Source organism: Synchiropus splendidus, chromosome 2, assembly GCF_027744825.2.
Source record: "Synchiropus splendidus isolate RoL2022-P1 chromosome 2, RoL_Sspl_1.0, whole genome shotgun sequence".
Lineage (NCBI taxonomy): Eukaryota > Metazoa > Chordata > Actinopteri > Syngnathiformes > Callionymidae > Synchiropus > Synchiropus splendidus.
The window spans coordinates 27,605,804-27,629,546 of record NC_071335.1 but is presented as its reverse complement, the minus strand read 5'-3'; the positions used below and the strand labels follow the sequence as shown (position 1 = coordinate 27,629,546).

At 49.7% G+C, this 23,743-nt stretch overlaps 4 protein-coding genes across 6 annotated transcripts; 2 read left to right on the top strand and 2 right to left on the bottom strand.

The window, feature by feature from the left end:
* The first annotated feature begins 3,137 nt into the window (after positions 1–3,137).
* tesk1a (testis associated actin remodelling kinase 1a) lies at positions 3,138–11,185 on the top strand. Its single transcript, XM_053855368.1, has 10 exons — positions 3,138–4,052; positions 7,067–7,188; positions 7,255–7,303; positions 7,983–8,129; positions 8,206–8,288; positions 8,357–8,447; positions 8,512–8,595; positions 8,666–8,752; positions 9,130–9,229; positions 9,302–11,185. Exons 1-10 carry the CDS (start codon positions 3,858–3,860, stop codon positions 10,387–10,389), a joined length of 2,046 nt encoding a protein of 681 aa, XP_053711343.1. The 5' UTR covers positions 3,138–3,857; the 3' UTR covers positions 10,390–11,185.
* A 295-nt stretch (positions 11,186–11,480) lies between these two features.
* LOC128753535 (uncharacterized) lies at positions 11,481–23,685 on the top strand. The gene is made up of 14 exons (XM_053855320.1): positions 11,481–11,683; positions 12,536–12,583; positions 12,663–13,673; positions 14,893–15,009; positions 15,205–15,227; positions 15,999–16,285; positions 17,732–17,861; positions 17,940–18,068; positions 20,183–20,346; positions 20,522–20,611; positions 21,398–21,435; positions 21,773–21,900; positions 22,189–22,267; positions 22,623–23,685. Exons 1-14 carry the CDS (start codon positions 11,641–11,643, stop codon positions 23,600–23,602), a joined length of 3,267 nt encoding a protein of 1,088 aa, XP_053711295.1. The 5' UTR covers positions 11,481–11,640; the 3' UTR covers positions 23,603–23,685.
* Positions 17,297–19,094, bottom strand: LOC128753591 (GTPase IMAP family member 9-like). The gene is made up of 2 exons (XM_053855378.1): positions 18,961–19,094; positions 17,297–18,328 (listed from the first exon to the last, which is right to left on the bottom strand). The coding sequence occupies exons 1-2, from the start codon at positions 19,046–19,048 to the stop codon at positions 17,346–17,348; spliced, it is 1,071 nt and encodes a 356-aa protein (XP_053711353.1). The 5' UTR covers positions 19,049–19,094; the 3' UTR covers positions 17,297–17,345.
* On the bottom strand, positions 19,531–21,694 carry LOC128753593 (GTPase IMAP family member 4-like). Of its 3 annotated transcripts, XM_053855379.1 has the most exons (4): positions 21,565–21,694; positions 21,369–21,465; positions 21,132–21,204; positions 19,531–20,598 (listed from the first exon to the last, which is right to left on the bottom strand). In XM_053855379.1, exons 3-4 carry the CDS (start codon positions 21,163–21,165, stop codon positions 19,613–19,615), a joined length of 1,020 nt encoding a protein of 339 aa, XP_053711354.1. In that variant the 5' UTR covers positions 21,166–21,204; positions 21,369–21,465; positions 21,565–21,694; the 3' UTR covers positions 19,531–19,612. The 3 variants fall into 3 exon arrangements, with proteins under 3 accessions (XP_053711354.1, XP_053711356.1, XP_053711355.1); XM_053855381.1 differs by lacking the exon at positions 21,369–21,465 and having other exon boundaries at positions 21,565–21,644; XM_053855380.1 differs by lacking the exon at positions 21,565–21,694 and having other exon boundaries at positions 21,369–21,480.
* Positions 23,686–23,743: the final 58 nt, after the last annotated feature.

The following is a 23,743-nucleotide window of genomic DNA, read 5'->3' as shown; positions in this document are numbered from 1 at the left end:
CTGTTTTATTTCTTTCTGTCTTTATTTTGTTACCTGGAGATAACATCGAGGTTCCTCATCCCATGGCTGTTCCCAGATGGTTGGTCACCACATTTGTGTATGATTTACACTTCATGAATCCACAGGAGAAAATGCATGGACAGAATTCAACACCCACCGTTGACATTCACAGCTCGAACGATCATATCTTAGATACAGTGTATGCCGTTCAGACATGTTTTTAAGTCCCAACTCCTGGGCAGAATCTGTCCAGATGTTAATTTGGGCAGGTGAGGGTTAACCTTAACTGGGCAAAGGAGCGATTTGTGATCTGATCTGATTTGGAACACGAGTCTGAAACCTGCTCAGCAACACGCGAGGTTCCACTGTAAAACCGGAAAAGTGAGTTATGACTCCAAAATAATAGGAAAGGCTGTAAATAAAGATGACAAAAAAACACCTCATCGGTGGCTCCCTGTTATTCACAATTCACTTTAGTATACAATAGAATTCAAATAGTTTCAAGTCAGTAGTGCAGTGAGCAGGATAGACATGTCGATTTTTTTTGTTGTTGTTGTTGAAAGAGGTTGTAGCAATTTTGGTATCATTTAAAATTATATTGGAGCCCTAATTATTCCATCAGTATGTGTCTGTCTGCATAAAATTGGAAATATTTAGATTGGAAAATGAACCCTGCACATTGTTCCTCACTTCGAGCCTATTCAAGCTCCCAAAATTGTAAGACAAATTGCTGCAAATAGTCTGTGAAATGTCCTAGAAGGACTATCAGTCGTGTTTTGAGCCAAGAGGTCAACATAAAAATGAAGGGAAGAGCAAAAGATGAACGACTCAATGAAGAATAGTCTATGTTCCCGGAAACTTCCTGTGTCAGATGTAGAGCAGAGGAGTTCCCTTCACTAGCTCCTCCTCCCTTTGCTCGACATCAACCTTAACATTCGGGAAACCGTCTCAAGTGCTTGCTCTACTTCTACTGGTGGCTGTAGAAAACATGGAAAAACAGTGAGTATTCTATTGCTTTTCAAATTGTCCATTTTCCTATTAGCACGCCGGCCAGTCAAGTCGTGGCCAGTTAAAAGGTTTCATTCCTCATTCATTTCATTTTTAAGAGTTGCACTCTGATGTTTTGCAGCTGCACTGATCCGACACCTGTCCCATCAAAACCTGACGTGCCAATGAACACATTTGCTTCCATGGCACAACTCTACGACTATAAAGGCCAAATGTACATTTTTAACCACTAGATGTTCCTTACTTTGCTCAAATTCGGACCCACTGACCCAGTTGTTTTTTTCTACAATACAGCCATATTGAACCACTGCCTCCGTCTGTGACCAGGAAAGTCCTAGAACTCCAAAGTAAAAGCAGAAGCGTTGTTTCACAAAGGTAAAGTACCAAAAATGTTGTACACATGTTCTTGAAATACCTGTCTCAATAGTTTTATTGCCAACAAGGATCTTTGATGTTTTGCAGACGAGCATATCCAAGACCTGAGCCAAAACCATCCCCGGCCCCTCACAATGTTTGGAGCCAAAGGTATGTTCTTCTTCCCCCAATGTTCCTTACTTTGGTCAGCTTTCTGCCTGCTGGAACCTGTTCTCTTGTGAACTACAGCGGTGTTACGCCACGACCTCTGCCAGCCGCCGAATATGATAAACTCCTCAAGAAAAACAGCAAGAAAAGAATGACGCTTCCTGCCAAACTGCCATCTCGCAAGGTCGCATGACATATCTTTCTGCTGTTTTTGGTGGTGAGCACTAGTGGGTGCCAGTTCTGTTTTGTGTCAGTTGAGACCTGTCGACACTTGTGGTCAGACAGTTTCTTTTTGTTGACGCAGTCCCAGCTCATGTGGCCTAACTTTGGGAGAGTGTGCTCCGTGTGAGGAGACTTTTCTTTAATAAACAGCCCTCCTTTCAGTTGACGGCGTTTCTCTTTATTTAGTTTCCACGCCACCCCAAAGCAACGTTACAGTGTACACAGGTAAACTGCAGTGTGTCATCTTGATCATTCTCAAATGCCTCTCTTGTTAGCATGATCACTGTAGTCGTTCTGTCGTGGACAGTTTATGTCGAGGCAACAATCTGGAGGGTTCAGCAGGAGTTTGAATTGTGAAAAACAAATAGTCGCATATCATAACTAGCAGTCAGAGAGCCAGGCCGCAGCCAAACAGCTCATTTCACATCTTTTCATTGACTTCCTGGATCCAGAACACCACAAGAATATCCTGAAATTTTACGTGAAATTGTATCATAACAGACAGAGACCATCACGTATCCTCCATGGTGGAGACAAGGAATTCTACAAGCACAGTCCATCGTAGTTTGAGGAATTTCAAGGGTTTTTTTGGGGAAAACCAAGCGATGATTTGAGCGTAAGCACATTGTCCAGTCTTCAGGAATCTAGATGGCAGGTCTGTGTCTAACATGTATGATGAAGTTGTGTATTTATGAATTTCCATGACCTTTATTAAGGGAAATAGATCAAATATATTTCATCTATGAATGATATATTCACTGAATTTGACCATTGAATTTTACACGTGTCTATCTTATCTTTCGAGTGCGTTTTTGTTTTTGTTTCGCTTCCTCGTCTCCAGTCAGTGCAGGCGAGTCTCGTCACACCTTCCAGCGTGGAGGAATGTGCCTCATGTTCTTCCGGTTGTTGTTTCCCTGGATGATCATTCAAGTCACTCCTGTTTCCCTTTCCTCAATAGCGCATCTATTTTTTTAGCATTAATAAAAGCGTGACTGTAAAACCGAGTTGTTCCCGAGTTATCTCTTCGTCCAATGTGTCGCGTTTGCACCTGTACTACTGAATAAATGGAGCCCAAGTGAGTGAGCGTGTGCGTTGTCCCGTCTGCCAATAGGCCAACCACCAAGCTAGATCGCGTCATATAAACATACATCTACGGCTTCCCAATATTCTCTTCAAAATAAAAGAAGCAACGTGATGGTGAGTTCATTTGAAAGCAAGGATTTCAGGAGCAAAGACAAAACAAGCAGAGTATCGGTTTTGCTTATCGGCGAAAATAGACTGACTACAGCAACATGCCTATTGCGTCCATTAAAGCACGGCTCGGGCCACTTTGTCTTTATTGTGAAGTGAAAAAGGAAACACGTCACAAAGTTATTATATCTAGCTTGTCTCTGTGGTACCGTTATGGCAGTCGCCCCAGCAAGCGGCTCTGAAGCTGAAATCCAGACGGGATTATCGACAGAACCGCCGCCGTGATGTTTCCGCCTGAATGTTTGCGTCCGCTTCCCACTATTTAACGGTTACTCGAGGGAAAGTCGAGCCGGTGGGGGCTCGTCCGTGGGCCGCCTCTCACTGGCAAACAGCGACTGGACCGCTTCTCCATTCAGTCGCCGAACCTGGACCAGTGACACGGTAGAGCCGCCGCTGACAGACGCTTTATATTTCAAGCAAACGTTTTCACGGGGAGCATGACTTAAAGCTGCGCAACTGGTGTTGAAAGTGCGGGTTTTATCCGGGTTGGAGCTTATTGACTGCTTAGCATCCGCAGCTAGCTTCTTAGCTCGGTGTGGTTTCTCAGCCGTTCCAATGCCGTGATTCGACCATGACTCGCTTCCGCCGGGACCACGACGCGGCAGCCGGGCCTCCTCAGCACCAGACCCTCCTCTCCGGTGACGAACGCAGTGACGAACTGGACCGGTGACACGCACTCGCTGACAGCGGAGCTCCTGTCTGCACCTTGTTGCGTCTGAGGTGGAACAGCCTGCTTCAGTTTTGGCATCCCTCCTCACCAGAGGTCACTCTTCCTGGCACCATGGGGGCACAGACCTGCTCTGCCTCCGAAGGACTCTGGACTGCTGTGGTCTAACAAGGTGTGAGAGGTCATCATGGACTACCACGCAGAACACTGCTTCTGTGATGCGGACGAAGGCTCGGACGAACCTCTCCACAGCATCCACGCTCCCAACCGGATACGGCCGTCCTCCTACCGGGCCCTGAGGAGCGCCGTGTCCAGCCTGGCCCGCATCGACGACTTCTTCTGCGAGAAAATAGGATCTGGGTTTTTCTCAGAAGTTTTCAAGGTACGGTAACACTTGGGTACTTGGGATGGTCGAAAGTTACACCTCCAACTATGATGTGAATGTGGAGCTATATCATGCATAGGGGAAACAAACTAGTCTTGCTACCCACAGAAGAGACTGGTAATCGCCAGAGCCAGGGTGTCGCATGAGGGGCCAAGATTTTTAACCCCGACCTCTGGGCCAATGGATCATTGGCAATGGTGTAGCTGGAACCAATCGTCAAGTGTCTCTTCTCATTCCCATTGGCTGATTGTAGCATGACAGTTACTGTACTGTAAACCAGGGTCTCCCTGCACTTGAGCTGGAGTTTTTCTGTTGAGTGTGTCTCACAGAGAAGAGTCCTCCCCTTAAGGAAGACCGTTCCGGAGGGATGTAGGACGTGTAGAGCCATAGACTGAGAAAAATCCTGGCGGAACCCAGAAGACGCCCAGTCCTCCTCGAGTTTGACCAGTACTAGCCTCGCAAAACCTGATCCAAATCGACTGAAATGTGGATCTAATGTCTTGTGTTCATGTGTGACCATGTGTAGCGCAACACCCTGAATTAGTTTTAAGGTCACATGCATCACAACGAGAGGCTGGACGACGCCCCCGACTGCCCCGCCGCTGTCGTCACCTAATTTCCGGATTTCCAGTCCTAGATGGAACCCCGAACGTAAACAGGAAGTAGAAGTTTCGAATCAATGAATTACAGTGAAAGAGATGAATATATTCCATGAGTTTGTTCCCTCTTCATCCGCCAGGTTCTCTAGTTTTCATCCAGAGGTTGCTCGTATACACATAAGGCACGCTTGAGAATCACTGCCCTCTTTCCTGACGTAGATTCTAGTAATATTAATGGGACGCTGCCGCAAGTGGGAGCGATCAATTCACTTGCCCTGACTCCTCCTATATACATAGTCAAATAAGCACGCTATGCTGCTTGCCACCAATGAGTGGCAGTCCCAGACGGCGCCCCTCAATGTGAACAGGAAGTGGAAGCTTTGCAACAGTGAAATACACTGAAACTCACAGCTGTCTTCTAAGGGCCCCATATTGAAGCAAGGTTGCCAAGTCATTCCCGACTTCCGTATTCCGAGGTTAATGGACAGAGTGAATAGTCTATTTAACTTTTTATTTTATCTTTCTATTTTTGGAACTGGGAGCAGTAAGGAAAGCTTGGCTTCCACTTCCATTGGTGTCGATGCTGTACGCACCTGTGTTGCTGCCCTTCAGCTCGTCTGCACTCGGGTCACGGGGTCAACATCCCGACCACGTCACAAATCGTTAATGAGGTTGTAACATCAGTTTGAGGACGAGCTAATCGCCGCACGGCCCCCGCTGTCTAGACTAAGTAGATTACTTGTATATTTGTCTTCATGCAAGTCTTAGTTAACCAGATACGCCTTCTCACTGTCAAACCCGGGTCCCGGAGTGCACTGCAGCGCTGCCACCGTATTGATTCGACAACACTTTCTTCTTCCCTGTGAAACTTCTGGACACGGTGACGCACCAGAAACATTCTTATTTTAGACAACGTTCATTTCCAGGCCACCTAAAAATATCCACATTAATCCGTTTGTCTTTTGCTTCTACGAGGAGTTGGTGTGCCGTCATAAAATGCTTACTCTGCATTTATGCTCTTATTCTGGCGGCTAGTGCAGCCGTTACCCGATTTCATATGTTCTGGGCATTTTTTTATTTTTTAAGAAGTCGGGTACTATTTTTTTTTCCACTGTACAAACATGTCCATAGTTATAGAGTGGAGGGTGGCCATTTTTGTTTTTTGAAGGAGAGCAAACCCGGTACTAGTTGCTTCCCTCGGTTGGACTGTGATGAAGTGATCCTTGGAAAGTGATGAACTCTTAATCCTGGAAGGTCAGAGGAAACAGTAATGGCTGCGCCTGGCAGGGATGTTTTTAAAACATGCCACAGTTCTATTGACGTTGGTCTCAGTAGGGAGTCCCGGGTCTTCCCCAGGACCTCCTCCTGAATAGGGGATCCACCTCCACAATAAGGTGATATTTGAGTCTTTATTAATCCAACATTATCAATGAACATTTCACGCTCCTACAATACATTTGACCTGTGCAATGTACTGCTTCCGATACATGATCATCACTGTATGGGAAACATTTCTCCTGACATTTGTTTCACATAGATTTCACAGGAGCAGGAGTGAGCACTGAACAAGCTTTATCCACATATTGGCCACACCGTTGTATAAGCCGCGAACATGTGAATTAAATGTGTCTTTGGGTCATGCGGACGGAGGCTGTCATGTACTGAACCAATACTGAGAGACAGAAGCCTTTCTGTCTACGTCCTGGAGGTGGATGTCACACCTGGCTGTACAGAATGTGATGGTTACGATGTTTTTTTTGCTTTTATATCATTTACCATGTCAAATGAATTTCCAAATGGACATTTAAAAATGAAGTGTGATTTTGAGCTCTGCTTGTTTTGTTTGCCCCTGCTGGCGGCGCTCACCTGGGGGCGCCCTCTCAGCCCCGCTGCTCCCTCCGTTCTGCACTCATTTCCCCCAGGAAACATCATTGAGGGAGGAACGGAGGGCGTGCTGGGGCAGGAAACATGCTGGTCACATGACTGGCGCGCAGGCCCTGTGTGTTGGAGCAACAACTACACCTGCTGTGCTAAACCCCGGTGTGCGTGAGTGCTGCCCTGGCTGGCTGCCGGCCCGCGGCAATGGCCTGGAGGATTTGTGCCGATCAGTGGGGGTGATGGGAAATCCAGAAAGCCTATTATGGGCTTGCACTCGGCCCCAGACACCGGCCCCGGCGCTATGCACCAGTCAATGACCCGCCCGGTCGCACGCATGAACCCTGGCCGCGCTGCCAAAAGCAGAGTCCAGTTGGCTGGCGATGGAACTCCGATTGACTCTCGACGTGCGACTCTTGAAGCTCAACTCTCCAGTGAATTTTTTGAAATACTTGACCACCTCGAGGAAGCTACTGTGAAATCTCTGTCAATATTTGCTTGAGTCACCATGTCTGATTTGGGGTTTGTTTTGCTCAGGTGCAGCATCGCATCACCGGCCAGGTGATGGCGCTGAAAATGAACACGCTGGCCAGCAACAAGGCCAACATGCTTCGAGAGGTGCAGCTCATGAACCGCCTGTGTCACCCCAACATCCTGCGGTAGGTCGACGCACCGCTGCCTCCGTAGCCGCCCGCATGGACGTCTGAACTGCTCTTTCTGCGCAGGTTCCTCGGCGTCTGTGTTCACGAGGGGCAGCTTCACGCTTTGACTGAGGTAACTTCTGCTCCTCGCCATCGAGAACGGGCTGGAAGCAGCCACGAGACGGCGGCAGCGTTCTTTTAGTGACCGTCTCGGGGACTGACGGTTGTTGGAAAGAGCTGGAGGCGCGCTTCAATGCGACGTGTTTATGGGATGGGAAAAAAACAACCAAAAATACAGTTTTCCGTTCTAAAAATATATATATTAAAATGGTAGTAACATAAACTTGAGTATTATATATATTTAGAGTTCATTCTGTGAATTAGAAAAGCTCAAATTATGGAAAATAAAATATAAAAACATTGGTTGGAGGCCATGTTCCCTCTAAGCTGCGCGCGCAACAAAAACTTATCCTGAATTGAAAAGAATTGTGTAAAACCACACATTAAATGAGTGCTCTCGTTTCACCATATTCATTTTATTAATTAAAAAAAAAATTGATTGAGACAAATAATGGAGATTTTTTTTGCGTATGAACTTTATTCAGTCACCAAGTCCAGGAGCATGTGATGTCTTCGGCAAATTAAACGTCAGAAATCTTCAGGACTGAAGCGCGAAAAAATAGAAACCACGCTAGATTGTCAAGTGTCAAAGTGTTTGAGGGAGTTTCAGTGTGTTTGTGGTGTTTTTCCTCACAAACAACAACAACTTACGGCTGTGTGTTTCTCTCCATTCGCAACTCTGCGCTCTGCAGTACGTCAACGGAGGCAACCTGGAGCAGCTGCTGGACAGCGACCTCTACTTGTCGTGGAGCGTCCGCGTGGGTCTCTCTCTGGATATTGCCCGGGGACTGCAGTACCTGCACAGCAAGGGCATTTTCCACCGGGACCTCACCTCCAAGGCAAGGAGTAGCAGCAACACCTGTAGCATGTTCTGTCTGAACGTGTGTGTGTGTGTGTGTGTGTGTGTGTGAGCAGAACTGTCTGGTCCGCTGTGACAGCGGCTCCTTCACCGCCGTGGTTGGAGACTTTGGCTTGGCTGAGAAAATCCCCGACTACAGGTGAGTGCTTGAAGTGCGTCTTTAATTGTTTAGTAAATATCTGACTTCTGTGTTCATTTTTCATGCAGCGACGGTGTGGAGAAGCCTCCGCTGGCCATTGTCGGCTCCCCCTACTGGATGGCACCGGAAGTTCTGAGAGGAGAGCTATATGATGAGAAGGTTTGTGCTGTAGCGGGCGCCCAGTGTGGTGAATGCTCCCTCACTGACCCTACTTCATGTCCAGGTGGATGTGTTTGCCTACGGCATCATCCTGTGTGAGATCATCGCCCGCATCGAGGCGGATCCCGATTTCTTGCCGAGGACCGAGGTAGAGTGTTGAGTGGCCTCACTGCAGAAGCAGCGGTCTGTCTCCTGACATGCCTGCGTGTGTCTCGCAGGACTTTGGCCTGGACGTGGAGGCGTTCGAGCACATGGTGGGCGACTGTCCGCCGCCATTCTTCAGCCTGGCCGTCACCTGCTGCAACGTAAGTCCCCCTGAAGCTGACCCAGTCTTCTGCTCAGAGAAGGTGGCCCTCCACCTTCTCTGAGGATCCTCCTCCTCTAGCCACTGCTATCCTCACCATCCATGAACCTCACTGGTTCATCTCCTTCATCTCCAACCGTCTTGTCTCTCTAAACCATCTGAAGCCTGTGGGCCTTAAATCATCTGCATGTTGATGGCCGACATGTTCAGTCCTGTCAGGTTTCAGTGTGAAGCTGTGAAACAGGAAGTCAGCTGTGAGCCTGGATGCGTGGTGGTGCAGTCAGGCACGAATACAGTTGAATTGGAATCTAATCCTTCAAGATAGTTTGGTTAGCGCCCTCTGGTGACCAATTACAACTCAACTTGTTTCATGTTCAGATGAGCGCCGAGCTGCGTCCGTCGTTCTGTGACATCGTCTTCACGCTGGAAGCCATGGAGACGGAGGAAGAGGAGGAGGAAGAGAAGCCCATTAAGCTTGGTACAGTCTGCAGTGTTTTCTTGGTTTGAGCCGACAGATGTGAGTGATGCAGCTCTTTGATGGTCTCCCCAGAGCCGGTGGCTGCAGACTCCAGCCCGTACCGGGGCCCCAACTCGCCCTGCCGCCCTAGAGACCGCGTCCCGCTGAGGCCCGGCTTGGCACGGAGCCAGTCGGACCTGCTGCCCCCGGCGACGCTCACCCCGCCGCTCCTCGGGACCCCGGTGCGGGTCAACCCCTTCATTCTCAGGCAGGACCTGAACGGAGGCCGGTGCAAGCTTTTGGACACGCCCAGCAAGTCGGTCATCTCCCTGACCTTCGCTCTGCCCGCACCCCGCGACCCTTGCGCCTCGCCCCGTCTCCTGCGGGGAGCGCTCGGACCGCGACCTCCCCCGCGGCGGTGCCAGTCGCTCCCCTGCACCCCGGAGCTCCATCGGACCGCAGTCCTCCCGAGACAGGGGGAGGGAGAGGACTACGTGCCGGAGCCCACACCGGACAGGACTGAGCTGCCGGAGGCGGCTCTGCCTGTGGAGCTGGACATGGTGTCGCTGGAGCGGTTGGTGGAGGTGGATGAGGAGGAGCCTGTGGCCGAACCCATGGACTGCAGCCGATCGCCCGTCTACACCGAGGAAGTCCTGGACACCACAGTGGACCGACCCCTCCTCCCCTCCGCCTCCTCCTCACGGACCAATGGGTGGCGCCTTCCCATCTCCAACGGACCGCCGTCCCTCCCGCCTCTGCCCCGGCTGGAGAACAACAACTGCTCGGGGCTGGTGATAGCTCAGCAGCTGCGCTGGGGCCAGGGCCGGCAGAGTAACGGTCAGAGTGGCTCGCAGGTGCTGTCGGCGGATCCGAGCAGCCCTGCCGAGCAGGACGAGGTCACTTCCTGTCCCAGCTGCTGCCTGCTCGGCCTCAGCTTCCCCTCCGTGTGTCTCCGGGGCACGCAAACCATGCCGGCGCCCCGTCGACGTGCTTCGCTCCCCCGGCAGCGTTTGTACCGCAACCTCAACGGCACCGTCACCAGCGGGAGCAGTTCTTCGTCCTCGTCTCCGTCGCCCGCCATCGCAACCAAGACTCTTTTGCCTCGCGGCACCAACGGACTGATGCTAGGAGCCCCTGTGCCCCGTGAGCCGGGGCGATCGTTGCCCGAGGCCCAGACGTAGACCTCCATCTGCACACAAAGTAGCTGCACAAAAGCTGGTGCCACCTGGTGGACAGGAGAAGACGAGCAGGCGGTCTGAACGCGTCCAGCAATAACCCACACAGCAGAGGGAATCCAGATCCCCGAGTCTTTGAGACAGAAAAGTGTCCGGTGACAGTGTTGTGTGGAAGGGTTTGGAGTGGAAGCATTTGTTGTAAATAGTTTTGCTCACGGTGACGTCGCTGTGTGACTCGCTGCTCACTAGACTGTCGGATTTTCACCGCCTGCTTTTTAACTCTAAATGAAAGTGATTCCGTCCACTGATTTGTAATGACTAGAAATATTTATACAAGTTCATAAAAGGTCTTTCCACTTGGTGAGTGTGAGCCAGAGTGTGTCGCTGCTTCTCAACTTGTGTGTGATCTCTTGCCTGCTCTGAGCTTGTAACTCTTTTGTGTCGGTGAACGAGTTTGTGTACTATAACTCCTCGGTTAGGAACGTGTGTGTCGTTACTCTGGCGTGGCATAGGAAGCACAACGTGTGTGTCTGTGCTTGGGAGGTGGACCAGGTGAGGCGTGCAGTTGGTTTTGAATGTTCTCAGCAGTTTGATGTTTCTTCTGTTACACAGTCGAGCTAGAAAACGTGCAATAATCTGGTAATAAAAAGATGACTTGAGCAATAACGTGGCTTATAGTTGATGTCCGCTGCTCTGCGACACACACACACACACACACACACACACATCTGTCTGTGGTGTCTACTTCCATTCGAAGTAAACTGTCCAAACCTGGTCTGTATACAGTGGAGTCAAGTCGATTTGTGGTGATGAAAAATCATTTTGAATGATGTTTAAGATGAGGAGAAGAGGGTCTGGTGTCAAGTATGAGGACTGAACCGATGGTAAGGATAAACCAGCAGTTTCTCTGCATGCTCTTTCTGCACAGTATTTTCAGTTCAAACACTAGAACGGTGTATTTGAAATAAAAGTTTACTTGTACAAAAGTAATGTGTATTTGGAGAAAGGAGCTCTGGTAAAGTAGGGAGCCAGAAAAAGACTCAGAATCACGGTCTCTGTTTCAGCTCCTTGTCCTGGAGCAGCTGCCGACTCATGAAGTGACAGCAGGAGGCGCGGAGGAAAATGAAAGCAAAAGGGAAGCAGTTCCAGTAAATGGGTGCGGGAGGGGGGCACCGCTTAAAGTCAGTTCGCAGACGCTGCGGCTCCCTCACTCGCACAGATCCTTTCTCCTGGACCTGCCGCTGACCTGACTCGAACATGGACTTGGAGGGAGGACTCGAGGAAATCGTCTCAAAGCTGGGTGAGTGTGTGCGTGTCCCTGGCAGATCTCGCGCACTAACATCGCAGCTCCAGGGCCTCGGTCTGTTGTCAGAAGATGTGGGGGGCGGAGGAGGGCGAAGTATGTTAATTATTATTATTATGTGAATCAAAACAAAGTGTCTGCGACACAACATGCTTCACGTGTTTTGAGTGAAAAATAACTTTTTTAAACTTCTGTAAAGCCATCGTCAGTGACAGTTTGTCCTCTTCAGGCCACCATAGCTACCTGCGCTACCTGTTTGAGTTGATCAGGCTGAAATAAACCAAGAATATGCTTCTCATGAACCTCACCACGCGTGTCTCAACTCCGGTTAGCTGTCGCACCTTTTCCTCATTTCTCTGTCTCTCGGGTGACGCCGGATCGACGTATCTAGAAGACATGCGGAAGATGCGTTCATGAGTATCGGAATTTTCTATACTTCTGAAATTAGGGACGCTTGTGCGCAGTGGGTACAAAACGAACCTTGACAAAAAAAAAGAGGTGCGGGTGGGACCTCCGCCCCGTCTAAACTGACGCCTATGTTGCAGCTTATCACTTTTGAATGTTTGTATTTATCGACTCAAATTTGGTTTAAGTTTACAATATTTCCACCTCACTCAAACGCTCTGTTTACATGCATTGACTGACAAGGGACGCAAGGACAAATGAAAAGAAGCATATCGATACAGAAACAGCAATCACTGCAGTATTTAAAGCGTCTAATCTAATCTCAATCAAAGATGTTTGTGCGTTAATGTTGTTATTAAAACAGTGAAACTTTCCCGTGATCCATTGTTTGTGTTCCGGCGTCTGTCAAATCGACGCATGAGCAGCTTCTTCTGTGTCTCTCAGGCATGACAGTGGAGCAGCTGAGGGCCCTGCAGCAGGAGGAGCACAGCAGTGAGTGACTCAGACTGTGGTCACTCTCAGACCTCGGTCCATCACTGAGAGTGCCGTCATCCCTCTCTTTGTTTCTCAGGCTCCTTCGTGACCAATGACCAGGTGATGAGGATGGTGCTGGTGGGGAGAACTGGGAATGGGAAGAGCTCATCTGGGAATGTCATTCTGGGGGGGAAGTACTTTGAATCCAAGTTCAGTGCCAGGTCTTTGACCATCAACTGCTCCAAGGCAGAAGCCGAGGTGTGCGGGCAGAAGGTGGCCGTCATCGACACCCCGGGGCTCTTCGACACCAGGTTCGGCATGGGCCAGACCACCAAAGACATCGGCCAGTGCATCAGGTTCGCCTCTCCCGGACCTCACGTCTTCCTGGTGGTGGTCAAGCTGGGGAGGTTCACTGATGAAGAGCAGCAGACGGTGCAGAAGATCCAAGAGATCTTCGGTCCAGCAGCTGACAGGTACAGCATGGTGCTCTTCACTCATGGAGACCAGCTACCAGGAAGCTTGGAGGAGTTCCTGAATGACTGTCCGGAGCTTCTGGAACTGGTGAGAAGATGTAACGGCGAGTACCAGGTCTTCAACAACAAGTCCCCAGATCGCTCCCAGGTCGTTCAGCTGCTGCAGAAGATCCACCGAATCATGCAGAAGAACGGAGGAAGCCACTACACCAACGGCATGTTCCAGGAGGCGGAGAGAATCATCGAGAGGGAAAAACAGCGTATACTTGCAAAGATGGCCGAGAAGATCCTCCGGGAGAAACAGAAGATTGAGGAAGACGTGAAAGCTAAATTAAACCAGGAGATGGAGACAATGAAAGCCATCATGGAGGCTGAACAGGAGCAAGGCAGGCAGAGGCTGGAGAAAATGATGATGGAGGAAAGGGCCAAATATGAGGCGGAGAGAGAGCGAGCCCAAAAACAGTGGGAGGATGAGAAGAAGAAAATAGAAGAGAAGAGGAAGGAGCTGGGAGAAAAGGTAGCCAAGGAGATTGAAGAAAGAAAGAAGGAGATGCAAACGCAGTATGAAGAAGCAGCCAGGAAGGAAGCGGAGAGCTGCTGCTACGTCGGGAGTCTGAATATAAATCTGAGCATGCGTTGAAAAAGGTCCCGCTGCTTCATTCCTAAATCCTCCCCCAACATCCTACTGTCGATGGCTAGAAATTGACCTAACTATTATCACTAATAAATGCTTGTACAGACTCTCTTGTTTTTTGTTTTGTGGGTAAATCAACTCCACTGAGACAGTAAGAGCTTCTACATTGGGATTGACACACCATAGCAGGACCCCGCCCCCAGGTGGCCCGTGACTGCACGTGAAGAATGTCTTCTGAGTGACTGGACTGACGGCCGAGACAGCGTGAAACCAGAACAACAGGAACACAGATCACATATTCTCTTCTGTCTTGAACCTTTTCACACCCATGATTCTTGCCATTCAAGCACAAGCGTCGGGCAGAAAGGCCTCAGGAGTTTTCTCGCCCTCTTTGTTGTGGCGTCTCAAGAGTCGTGCCATTGAAGTGGGCCATGAGCTGGTGGTGCGACTTCTATCCCCCGATTTTGTTGAAACTGACTTGTTTCAGAACTAAATAAAGAACAAAATAGAACAAAATAAAGTTAACTGTGTGAACGAAGGCTGAGAAGGAGATTTGTGGAGATTGTTTCCAGGAGTTAAACCGGTTAGAGCAGAAAGGTGTTTGAAACCCAGATACAGGTCTCGAGGTCACGATTGCTTTATTCCATGCAGCAAATGAATACAATAGTCATCGGGTGTGTATAACTGTCTGCTGGTGAGTTGACTCTTGTTTTGGTGCACTATGCAATGAAAGCAATGACCAATACATGCCAGCCAGTCACGACGCGTTGTTCCACAGACCGCGGAGTAGAACGCACGTACACTTTGCAAACAGCCCGATGACAAACCTCATATTTTGCGGATGTAAAAGTTGCGCATGAGGTAGAATGTGCCATCAAGTCCTTCATTTCAATTTTCTCTGGTTCATTAAAACGTGAAAAAAGTATATGCAGCCACCATCCTGCGACAGGAGGGAAACGTGTCATCGGAACAACTGCGGTGCATTCAGTAGTGTGGAAACATGAAGCATCACCAATAAACGAAATCTGAACAAATGAAAGTCCAATAACCAATCAGCATAACAACAAGTGGGCCTTCAAACAAAGTCAGTCTCGCAGCACATCATGTTATCCAATATTTTGAACCCAGCAACCTTGAACTTGACATTTTGTTCACATGACCAGCATGCAGAGTCACAGTATAGAATCATCTGCATGACTTCTTCACATGACCTTCTGTAGCTCAAATAGCGCTTTGGGCCCCCAAGAAGACCTGGGCCACCACACATGCGCTGCAACTGGCCGACATGCCCAACATGATACGAATCCAGGGACAGAAGAGCCAGTACGATAAATACTGTGAGTACGGCGATATGTTGTAATATTTGTAAACAGGAAGAAAGAAAACATTATAGTCCTTGTTCCAAAACAGTCTGGGTAGCATACATTTGTTCCATGTTAGCCGTTAGCTGTAATGCCACGGTGGGTTGGTCGGTTTATTGTGTCACATGGGTGTTGACTGCAGTGTGACTCTGTCTCACTGGTGTCGACCAGCATCGATGAAGAAACATGGCCAAGTATTTATTTCAGAAACATCGATAGAAAGGTCCTAAAATAATGAGTGGAACGTGGAGGAAAGTGAAGCGTGTTTTCCACTCAGTGGAAGAACTTACAGTAAATGGGTGTGGGAGGGGTCAAGAATGTGAACCTGCTGAAGTTAATGTTTGACCTCTTATCTTCAAGGCTCTGCTGCACAGAACCTGTCTGCTGTCTTCCACTGGACCTTGCCTGCCACTGACCCGCCTCCAACATGGACCTGGCTGGATGCAGAGCGGGAATAGCTGCAAGCCTGGGTGGGTGTCTGCAGGGACCAGAGACGTGGGGCGCAGCCCTCAATATCCTCAGTGAAGTCACACAGTCAAGAAGAGGTTTGACTTGAAACTGGGTTCGACTGTTTCTTCGCTGATCAGTTTGTTCTAGTTTAAGTTTACAAGACGGTTTCCATGCTCAAACTCATCGTTGTTTATATTCAATGACTGACAAGAACTACAAACATGACGTGAACTTTCTAGGTCCGGTTAACATTTATCAATCACTCGTGCATTTAAAGCAGCTTGCATCGAAACATCGAAGTTAATGTGACACGAACCTCCCAACTGAGACGCAGTTGTCATGGCTCCGCTTCCTGGCTCCGAGTCCTGGTTTTGCTTTTCTCCCTCTGTTCCTTTGGCACACGGCTGGGGCCGATTACCCCCTGATTACTGACTTCAAAAACACCTGGGCAGCACCGGGTGCCAGATCGTTGTCTTTGTTTCCTGCCAGTGCTCCTAGTCCCTGTGTGTTTCCAGGTTCTGCTCAACTCAGACCAGCTGCAGAAGATCCACCGAATTGTGCAGAAGAACAGAGGAAGCCACTACACCAACGGCATGTTCCAGGAGGCGGAGAGAATCATCGAGAGGGAAGAGCAGCGCATCCTTGCAGAGAGAGCCGAGGAGATGCGCCGAGAGAAACAGAAGTTGGAGGACAAAATTAAATCCAAATTCAACCAGGAGATGAAGAGAAACGAAGCAGAGTTCAAGGCTGAAGAAGAACGAGAGAAGCAGAGGCTGGAGACAGCGATGGAGGAATGGGCCAAGTATGAAGAGGAGCGACAGCGAGTCCAAAAACGATGGGAGGAAGAGATGAAGATCCTTTGAGAGAAGCAGATAATTGAGGGCGAAAAGCAAGTCAGACTCTACCAGGAGATGGAGAGAAAGGTAGCGGAGATGAAGGCTGAACAGGAGAGAGAGAGGAAGAGATTGGAGAAAATGATAATGGAGGACAGGGTGAAATTTGAGGAGGAGAGACTGCGAGCCCAAAAACAGAGGGAGGAGGAGATGAAGGTCCTTCAAGAGAAACAAAAGATTGAGGCAGTGCAAGCTCGGATCAACCAGGAGAGAAAGGAGGCTCACCTGCACCATCGGATCCAGAGATTGGAGGAAATGATGGAGGAGATACAGCGAGCCCAAAAACAGAGGGAAGATGATGATAAAAAATTAGAAGAGAAGATCAAGCAGCCAAGATAGCAGCAGAGTCCTGGATCACATATATGGAGCATAACCACTGAAGAGCCTATTGTTTTGTTTGCTCCATTGACAACTCTGTCCCTAAATGATCCTCAAAATAGGAAGCATGTTTGAACTTTGACCTTCTCTTTCACAGCTCTGCTGTGGTGGAGACACTTGGATCATATTAACCATAATGGACCAATGGCTGCCCTCTTTACTGTAATAATCTGTAGCGATGGTGACTTTCAGAGCAAAATGTTTCTTCAGGCCAAAGAGCACCCTCTGTAGGAACAGCTCTGGTTTGGTGGCTTTTGAAAATGAGGAGTTCATGTAAACATGGTTTTATTAAACAGAATTTGAGGATTGAGGCGTTTGTTTTTCTTTTGTTTAAATATCTGGGGAAGAGGGTTGATACCCAGAATGCACCTGGGACCATGTCGGCGCCCTCTATAGGCAGCATGCAGAATCACGGTGTAGAAGGCCACAGCATCACACAGCGAGGCCTCCAGACTCTCCACGCTGCTCGTGCAGCTCGATCATGAGCCTAATTCCACCCTCATCCTCCACTCACTGAATCCATCAGACAAACCTCTGTTGAAAGGAAACGCACTCGAACCATTTATTCATGTGAACACAACCACAGTGCCATCACAAAATGAAACAGGCCTTTTCATGCTGTCTCTCCTGTTGTCGTCGCCGCTCCTCCTCAGCCTGCCGCATCAGTCGCTCCCGCTCCTCCTGTATCGCTTGCTCTTGTCGCTCCTCCAACTCTCTCCTTAATCTCTCCATCTCCATCTGCGCTCTCATCCTCTCCCTCCTCTGTTCCTCCTCGATCCTCTGCCTCTCTTCCCTCAGCTCTCTCTCCAGCCTCTCCTGCATTGCTCTTCTCTCTGCTTCTCTCCTTCTCTCCTGCTCAGCTCGTATTATCTGCATCCTTCCATCATATTGCCTCTGAATCTCCCTCTCCATTTCTTCCCTCTCTCGACGGATCTTCTCGGCTTTCTCTCTTTTTTTTCTCCGTTCTTCCCTTTCAGCTTTTCTCTCCGCCTCCTGGAACATGCCGTTGGTGTAGTGGCTTCCTCCGTTCTTCTGCACGATTCGGTGGATCTTCTGCAGCAGCTGAGCGACCTGGGAGCGATCTGCGGACTTGTTGTTGAAGACCTGGTACTCGCCGTTACATCTTCTCACCAGCTCCTGGATCTCTGGACACTCGCTCAGGAACTCCTCCAAGCTTCCTTCCAGCTGGTCTCCATGAGTGAAGAGCACCATGCTGTACCTGTCAGCTGCTGGACCGAACATCTCTTGGATCTTCCGCACCGTCTGCTGCTCTTCAGCCGTGAACCTTCCCAGCTTGACCACCACCAGGAAGACGTGAGGTCCGGGAGCGGCGAATGAAACGCAGTGGCCCAAATCCAACATTTTCTGGTCAAACCGGGTGTCGAAGAGACCTGGGGTGTCGATGATGGCAACCGCTTGTCCGTCCACCTCTCCAACCGCTCTGGAGCATGTCTGGGTTAAAGATCTGGGGCTGAACTTGGATTCAAAGTGCTTTCCTCCCAGAATGGAATTCCCCGTGGCACTCTTCCCATTTCCAGTCTTCCCCAGCAGCACGATCCTCATCACCTCCACCCCTGTGGAGCAGAGTCTGGTCAGAAGGGTGTCTCATCCTCTGGACCTGCATGAGTCTCTGAGACGGAAAGGCGGCTTATGCTGCAGTCCATGACCTCTGGGTCGGGGTACCTTTTCAGCTTTAAGCTTTGAGTTTGAAAAAAACACTCGTCACTACATAGAATATGAATATTTCTGCCTGAATACTTCTGTTATAACATTCCTTCAGATCTGAGCCGCGGCTGACGGCAGGAGAGGTGTCTCCGTGATCCAGACTGCATTTGAGTGGATTTCACACGTAAAAAGTAGCTTTACATTCTGTGTGTTGAGGAGCCTCGATTGACTGCATGACACTTTTAAAACAGACTCGTCAAGGGCCACTAATGGCCCGCCAGCCAGGACTTGCTACCTGTTGTTTAAGATGGAAGAGCCTTTAAGTGGAGCCTCAGAAATGTTGATTTTAAATTGCAGTTACTTTTAGACTCTTCTAGTGCGCTTGTGTATTTTAAAAGTGAATAAACTTCCAGATAAAGACGCCCTTGGTCAGAAGGTGACCTTTACACTGTTGCGTTCACACACATTTACAGCCTTAAAGATAAAGTCGAGAGGTTCCAGTCGAGCGAAGCCCGATTCTGGCCACAGAGTTTTGACTCACCCGCCTGGTGCTGGTACAGACTCATGTCTTCAGTGTCTGCGGGAATGAAACACAAGTGAGACTCTACAGTGACATGACCAGACCACATTCTCCTTCAATGGACCAATAAGAGCAGCTAATCTGACTCCTCAAGCTGCACCAATCACAACTCAGTGGAAAAGCCCAGCTTCAGCGAAAGGCTGTGAGTTCATGTAAATGTGTGAGAAGGAAAGTGAAAGTGAAAACATGACTTGAAATCCCCTCATGACCTGAAACATTAGCTGCCCTGGAACAGGTTTGTCAGCATGACTCAGTGCAGACAACACAACCGCTCCGTCGCTCTGCACATTTTCACCAAAACATTTCCTTTGTCCTTCAAAATGACTAATTTCTGCCATCAATTCATTGGTAAACCCTCCTGACCTGGGTGGACCCTCCTGACCAGGATGGACCCTCCTGACCAGGATGGACCCTCCAGACATAGACCGACCCTCCTGACCAGGATGGACCCTCCTGACATAGACCGACCCTCCTGACCAGGATGGACCCTCCTGACCTGGATGGACCCTCCTGACCCAGCATGCAAGGCACTGAATAGATGGTATTTTTGCGAGCAAAACACCACAGGAATCATTTTGAGATATTTATTGACAACAAGTCTGCGACAGTGAAGTCAGGAAACCACACACTTGCAGCACTTCTGCTGGGCCCGCTGCTCTGACTCAGCCTGGCGCATCAGTCGGTCCCTCTCATCCCGCAACGCTTGGTTACGTTCTGCTACGAGATCTTTCTTCATTCTCTCCAGCTCCTGCTCTGCATTCATCCGCTCTCTTCTCCGCTCCTCTTCGATCTTCTCCCTCTCCTCCCTCAGCTCTCTCTCCAACCTCTCCTGCATCTCCTTTCCCTCCCGCCCCTGAGCTTGTCTCACTCGCTCCTGCTCGACCCGTGTCTGCTCCATCTTTTCATCCAACTCCTGCTGAACCCCTCTCTCCATCTGCTCTCTCTCCAGACGACTGCTCTCTTCCTTCTCTCTGGCGACGCGCTCTCTCTCCTCTTGGTTCACTCTCTCCGCCTCCTGGAACATCTCATTGGTGTAGTGGCTTCCTCCGTTCTTCTGCACGATTCTGTGGATCTTCTGCAGCAGCTGAGTGACCTGGGAGCGATCTGGGGACTTGTTGTTGAAGACCTGGTACTCGCCGTTACATCTGGACACGAGCTCCTGAAGCTCTGGGCTTTCGCTCAGGAACTCCTGGAAGCTTCCCTCCAGCAGGTCTCCGCTGGTGAAGAGCACCATGCTGTACCTGTCAGCTGCCGGCCCAAGCATCTTCTGAATCATCTGAAGCGTCTGCTGCTCTTCAGCAGTGAACCGTCCGAGACTGATGACCACCAGGAAGATGTGAGGTCCGGGTGCGGCGCAGGATATGCAGCGACCCATGGTGGCTCGACCATCACACCTCGTGCCAAAGATACCGGGGGTGTCGATGACAGCCAGCGCTTGTCCATCCACCTCTCCTTCTGCTCTGGAGCAGCTCTGGGTTAGAGATGCTGAGCTGAACTTTGACTCAAAGCATTGTCTTCCCAGAATGGAATTCCCCGTGGCACTCTTCCCAGTGCCGGTCTTCCCCAGCAACACTATCCTCATCTCCGCAGGGCGCGGCTCTGAGAAGAAAAAGTCAGCATCACTCGCTTTGTTTTATTTTGACACATATCTACTTCTGCTACGGTGAGCCGAAGTTAAAGAAGCCCGGAGCAACACACAGATGCTTCTGATGCCACGCCCCCTAGGGATGGGATGAAGACATGACGCTGTCATCTGGAACATCCATTAAAGTGAGCCGCTTTTCTTTGAAAAAAAGTTCTTTCCCCCAGAGCCACCTGGACAGCCTTCCCCTGGAGAAGATCTACTATTGTCAATTCTGCAATATGCATTGCATATAGAGGATTGAAATGTCATTACTCAGCTCTCTGTATAGTTTCACAGATGTGCTTGTCTGAGGCTTTGTGACTTTGACTTGAAAAGCACTGTCACCACTGGAATTCCAACAGCTCCTGAACACACCATCTGTGGAGCTGAGCAATCAAATCTGATATGAAACACTGACAGCGGATGAATGACAGGATCGGCAGATATGTTCTAGTCCTTGGTCACCCAGCAGGTCTGATAAAGCAGTTGAATTTCAACCATCACTCACCTTGTCCTCCGTCGGCGTGGTGCTCCTCCCTCATGTCCAGCTCCAGGTTCAGGCCGTGAAGAAGAGTCTGAGTCTGAGCAGAGAAAGGGCCGGAGGAAAGTGAATACACACACACACACACACACAGCTGACATGCAGTCACGTGACCACTGAGGCCTCTCCCATTGGTGGACACTGCAGACACACTCAGATGTTTTGTTTCTCATATTGAAGCTCCGTCTTAAGAGCTCCACTTGCCTTTTAAACAACTGTGGTGTTTCCTTCAGTGTGGAGGTTCTCTGCGTTGAGACCAAAGTCACCAAAAGTGAGGCATCAAGCTTGAGGCTGAGATATACTGGCAGTTAGAAATGCACAGGTTAGCTCATCTGTCCGAAGCACAGAGGAGCGACTGACTCATTCACAGCAGCCTCTTTCATTCACTTGCTTGTCTCACCTGTGGCTCTGTGTCGCAGAACAGCAGCCGTTTCCAAGAAATCAGTGAGAGGAGGGGGAGCAGGGGAAAGTGAATGTGGAGGCGACTTTCAACTCAGAGGAAGCTTTTACAGTAAATGAGCAAGGCAGAGGTTGGGGAAGGGGCAGAGGGAGGAGCCTGCTGTGACTGATCTCTGGAGTCTACTTCCTGATACCGTCTGTCCCGACAGTTCGAGTGGATCCAGTTGCAGCAGACTTGGCTACAGACCTTTCTCCCCCGTCTTCCACTGGACCTGGCTCTGACCTGACTCAAACATGGACCTGGAGAGGGGACGAGAGGAAATCGCTGCGAGGATGGGTGAGTGCCTGCAGAGAGCTTCAGAGACGAGGGCTGTGTGTGTGTGTGTGTGTGTGTGTGTGTTCCATGCATAGCTGTAGGAGATTAAGGCTCAAATTGAGGATTAAAACTTCAAAATAACTGAGTGATTCTAACGGGGTTCCAGTCTGTTTCAGAGTCCTGGTTCAGGTTAGCCATGTGTTTTGGATGGTTTGGTTTAGGGGGAGAGGCTGGGGAAAGGGTTATGGCCATGAGCAGACCCCATCAAACCTGCATGTGTGCATGTGAAGTTCTTTTGTGACTGAGCAGAAACATGAGCAGCTTCTTCTGTGTCTCTCAGGCATGACAGTGGAGCAGCTGAGGGCCCTGCAGCAGGAGGAGCACAGCAGTAAGTGTGGGATCGCTACCGTAGATGTCCAAAAGAAGTCGTACTTGAGGTGCACCGGAAGTTAGCCAAACTGTGGCACTAACTGCCAAGTCAAATGACCGCTTCCATCCATACATTTTCCACCATGACACGGGGGCAGCAGCCGGAGCAAAGAGGCCCAGACTCCCTCCTCCGTCTGGCACTTGTCGTCCGACAGAGAGACGCTGTCTCACCATCGCGTCCTCCATCTGCCCATCTCACACTCCACCTTTCCTACACCCATGAGAAAGACCCCGAGACGATACTTGACCTGAACTTGGAAACTTAGTTTTGGTTCATCAGTGAGAGTGCAGTCATTCCTGTGTTTGTTTCTCAGGCTTCTTCGTGACCAATGACCAGGTGATGAGGATGGTGCTGGTGGGGAAAACCGGGAATGGGAAGAGTGAAACTGGGAATGTCATTCTGGGGGGGAAGTACTTTGAATCCAAGTTCAGTGCCAGGTCTTTGACCATCAACTGCTCCAAGGCAGAAGCCGAGGTGTGCGGGCAGAAGGTGGCCGTCATCGACACCCCGGGGCTCTTCGACACCAGGTTCGGCATGGGCCAGACCACCAAAGACATCGGCCAGTGCATCAGGTTCGCCTCTCCCGGACCTCACGTCTTCCTGGTGGTCATCAGGCTGGGGAGGTTCACTGATGAAGAGCAGCAGACGGTGCAGAAGATCCAAGAGATCTTCGGTCCAGCAGCTGACAGGTACAGCATGGTGCTCTTCACTCATGGAGACCAGCTACCAGGAAGCTTGGAGGAGTTCCTGAGTGAAAGCCCGGAGCTTCTGGAACTGGTGAGAAGATGTAACGGCGAGTACCAGGTCTTCAACAACAAGTCCCCAGATCGCTCCCAGGTCGCTCAGCTGCTGCAGAAGATCCACCGAATCGTGCAGAAGAACGGAGGAAGCCACTACACCAACGGCATGTTCCAGGAGGCGGAGAGAATCATCGAGAGGGAAAAGCAGCGCATCCTTGCAGAGAGAGCCGAGGAGATGCGGCGAGAGAAACAGAAGGTTGAGGACAAAATTAAAGCCAAATTCAACCAGGAGATGAAGAGAAAGGAAGCAGAGTTCAAGGCTGAACAGGAACGAGAGAAGCAGAGGCTGGAGACAGCGATGAAGGAGGAAAGGGCCAAGCATGAAGAGGAGCGACAGCGAGCCCAAAAACAGAGAGAGGAGGAGATGAGAAAACTTGAAGAGGAGAAGAAGAGTCTGAAAGACAAGATGGATAAAGAAATTGAAGACAAAAAGAAGCAGATGGAGAAGGAGTACGAAGAAGCGGCGAGGAAGGAAGCAGAGAGCTGCTGCTAGAGAGCAACCCCTGCTGGTGTGTCTCAGGGAATAAAGATCGTTTTAGACAACTGGTGTGCTGCATTAGTTATATCAAATAATAAACACGGACAAACAGTGTCAACAAGTGTTTCCTTTAATTGCCCCATGAATAGAACAATG

What these genes read in the sequence shown, in the direction of transcription:
- tesk1a (XM_053855368.1), top strand. Translation starts at nt 3,858, where the DNA reads ATGGACTACCACGCAGAACACTGCTTCTGTGATGCGGACGAAGGCTCG. An exon ending in GAGAGCTATATGATGAGAAG is followed by an intron (nt 8,448 to 8,511) that starts GTTTGTGCTGTA and finishes CTTCATGTCCAG; the next exon opens with GTGGATGTGTTTGCCTACGG. An exon ending in TGGCCGTCACCTGCTGCAAC is followed by an intron (nt 8,753 to 9,129) that starts GTAAGTCCCCCT and finishes TTTCATGTTCAG; the next exon opens with ATGAGCGCCGAGCTGCGTCC.
- LOC128753591 (XM_053855378.1), bottom strand. Translation starts at nt 19,048, where the DNA reads ATGTGGTCTGGTCATGTCACTGTAGAGTCTCACTTGTGTTTCATTCCC. An exon ending in TCTGTACCAGCACCAGGCGG is followed by an intron (nt 18,329 to 18,960) that starts GTGAGTCAAAAC and finishes TCTGCTCCACAG; the next exon opens with GGGTGGAGGTGATGAGGATC.
- LOC128753535 (XM_053855320.1), top strand. Translation starts at nt 11,641, where the DNA reads ATGGACTTGGAGGGAGGACTCGAGGAAATCGTCTCAAAGCTGG. An exon ending in CGATGAAGAAACATGGCCAA is followed by an intron (nt 15,228 to 15,998) that starts GTATTTATTTCA and finishes GTGTGTTTCCAG; the next exon opens with GTTCTGCTCAACTCAGACCA. An exon ending in GGAAATCGCTGCGAGGATGG is followed by an intron (nt 21,901 to 22,188) that starts GTGAGTGCCTGC and finishes GTGACTGAGCAG; the next exon opens with AAACATGAGCAGCTTCTTCT.
- LOC128753593 (XM_053855379.1), bottom strand. Translation starts at nt 21,165, where the DNA reads ATGAGGGAGGAGCACCACGCCGACGGAGGACAAG. An exon ending in CCACGCCGACGGAGGACAAG is followed by an intron (nt 20,599 to 21,131) that starts GTGAGTGATGGT and finishes TTTTCTTCTCAG; the next exon opens with AGCCGCGCCCTGCGGAGATG.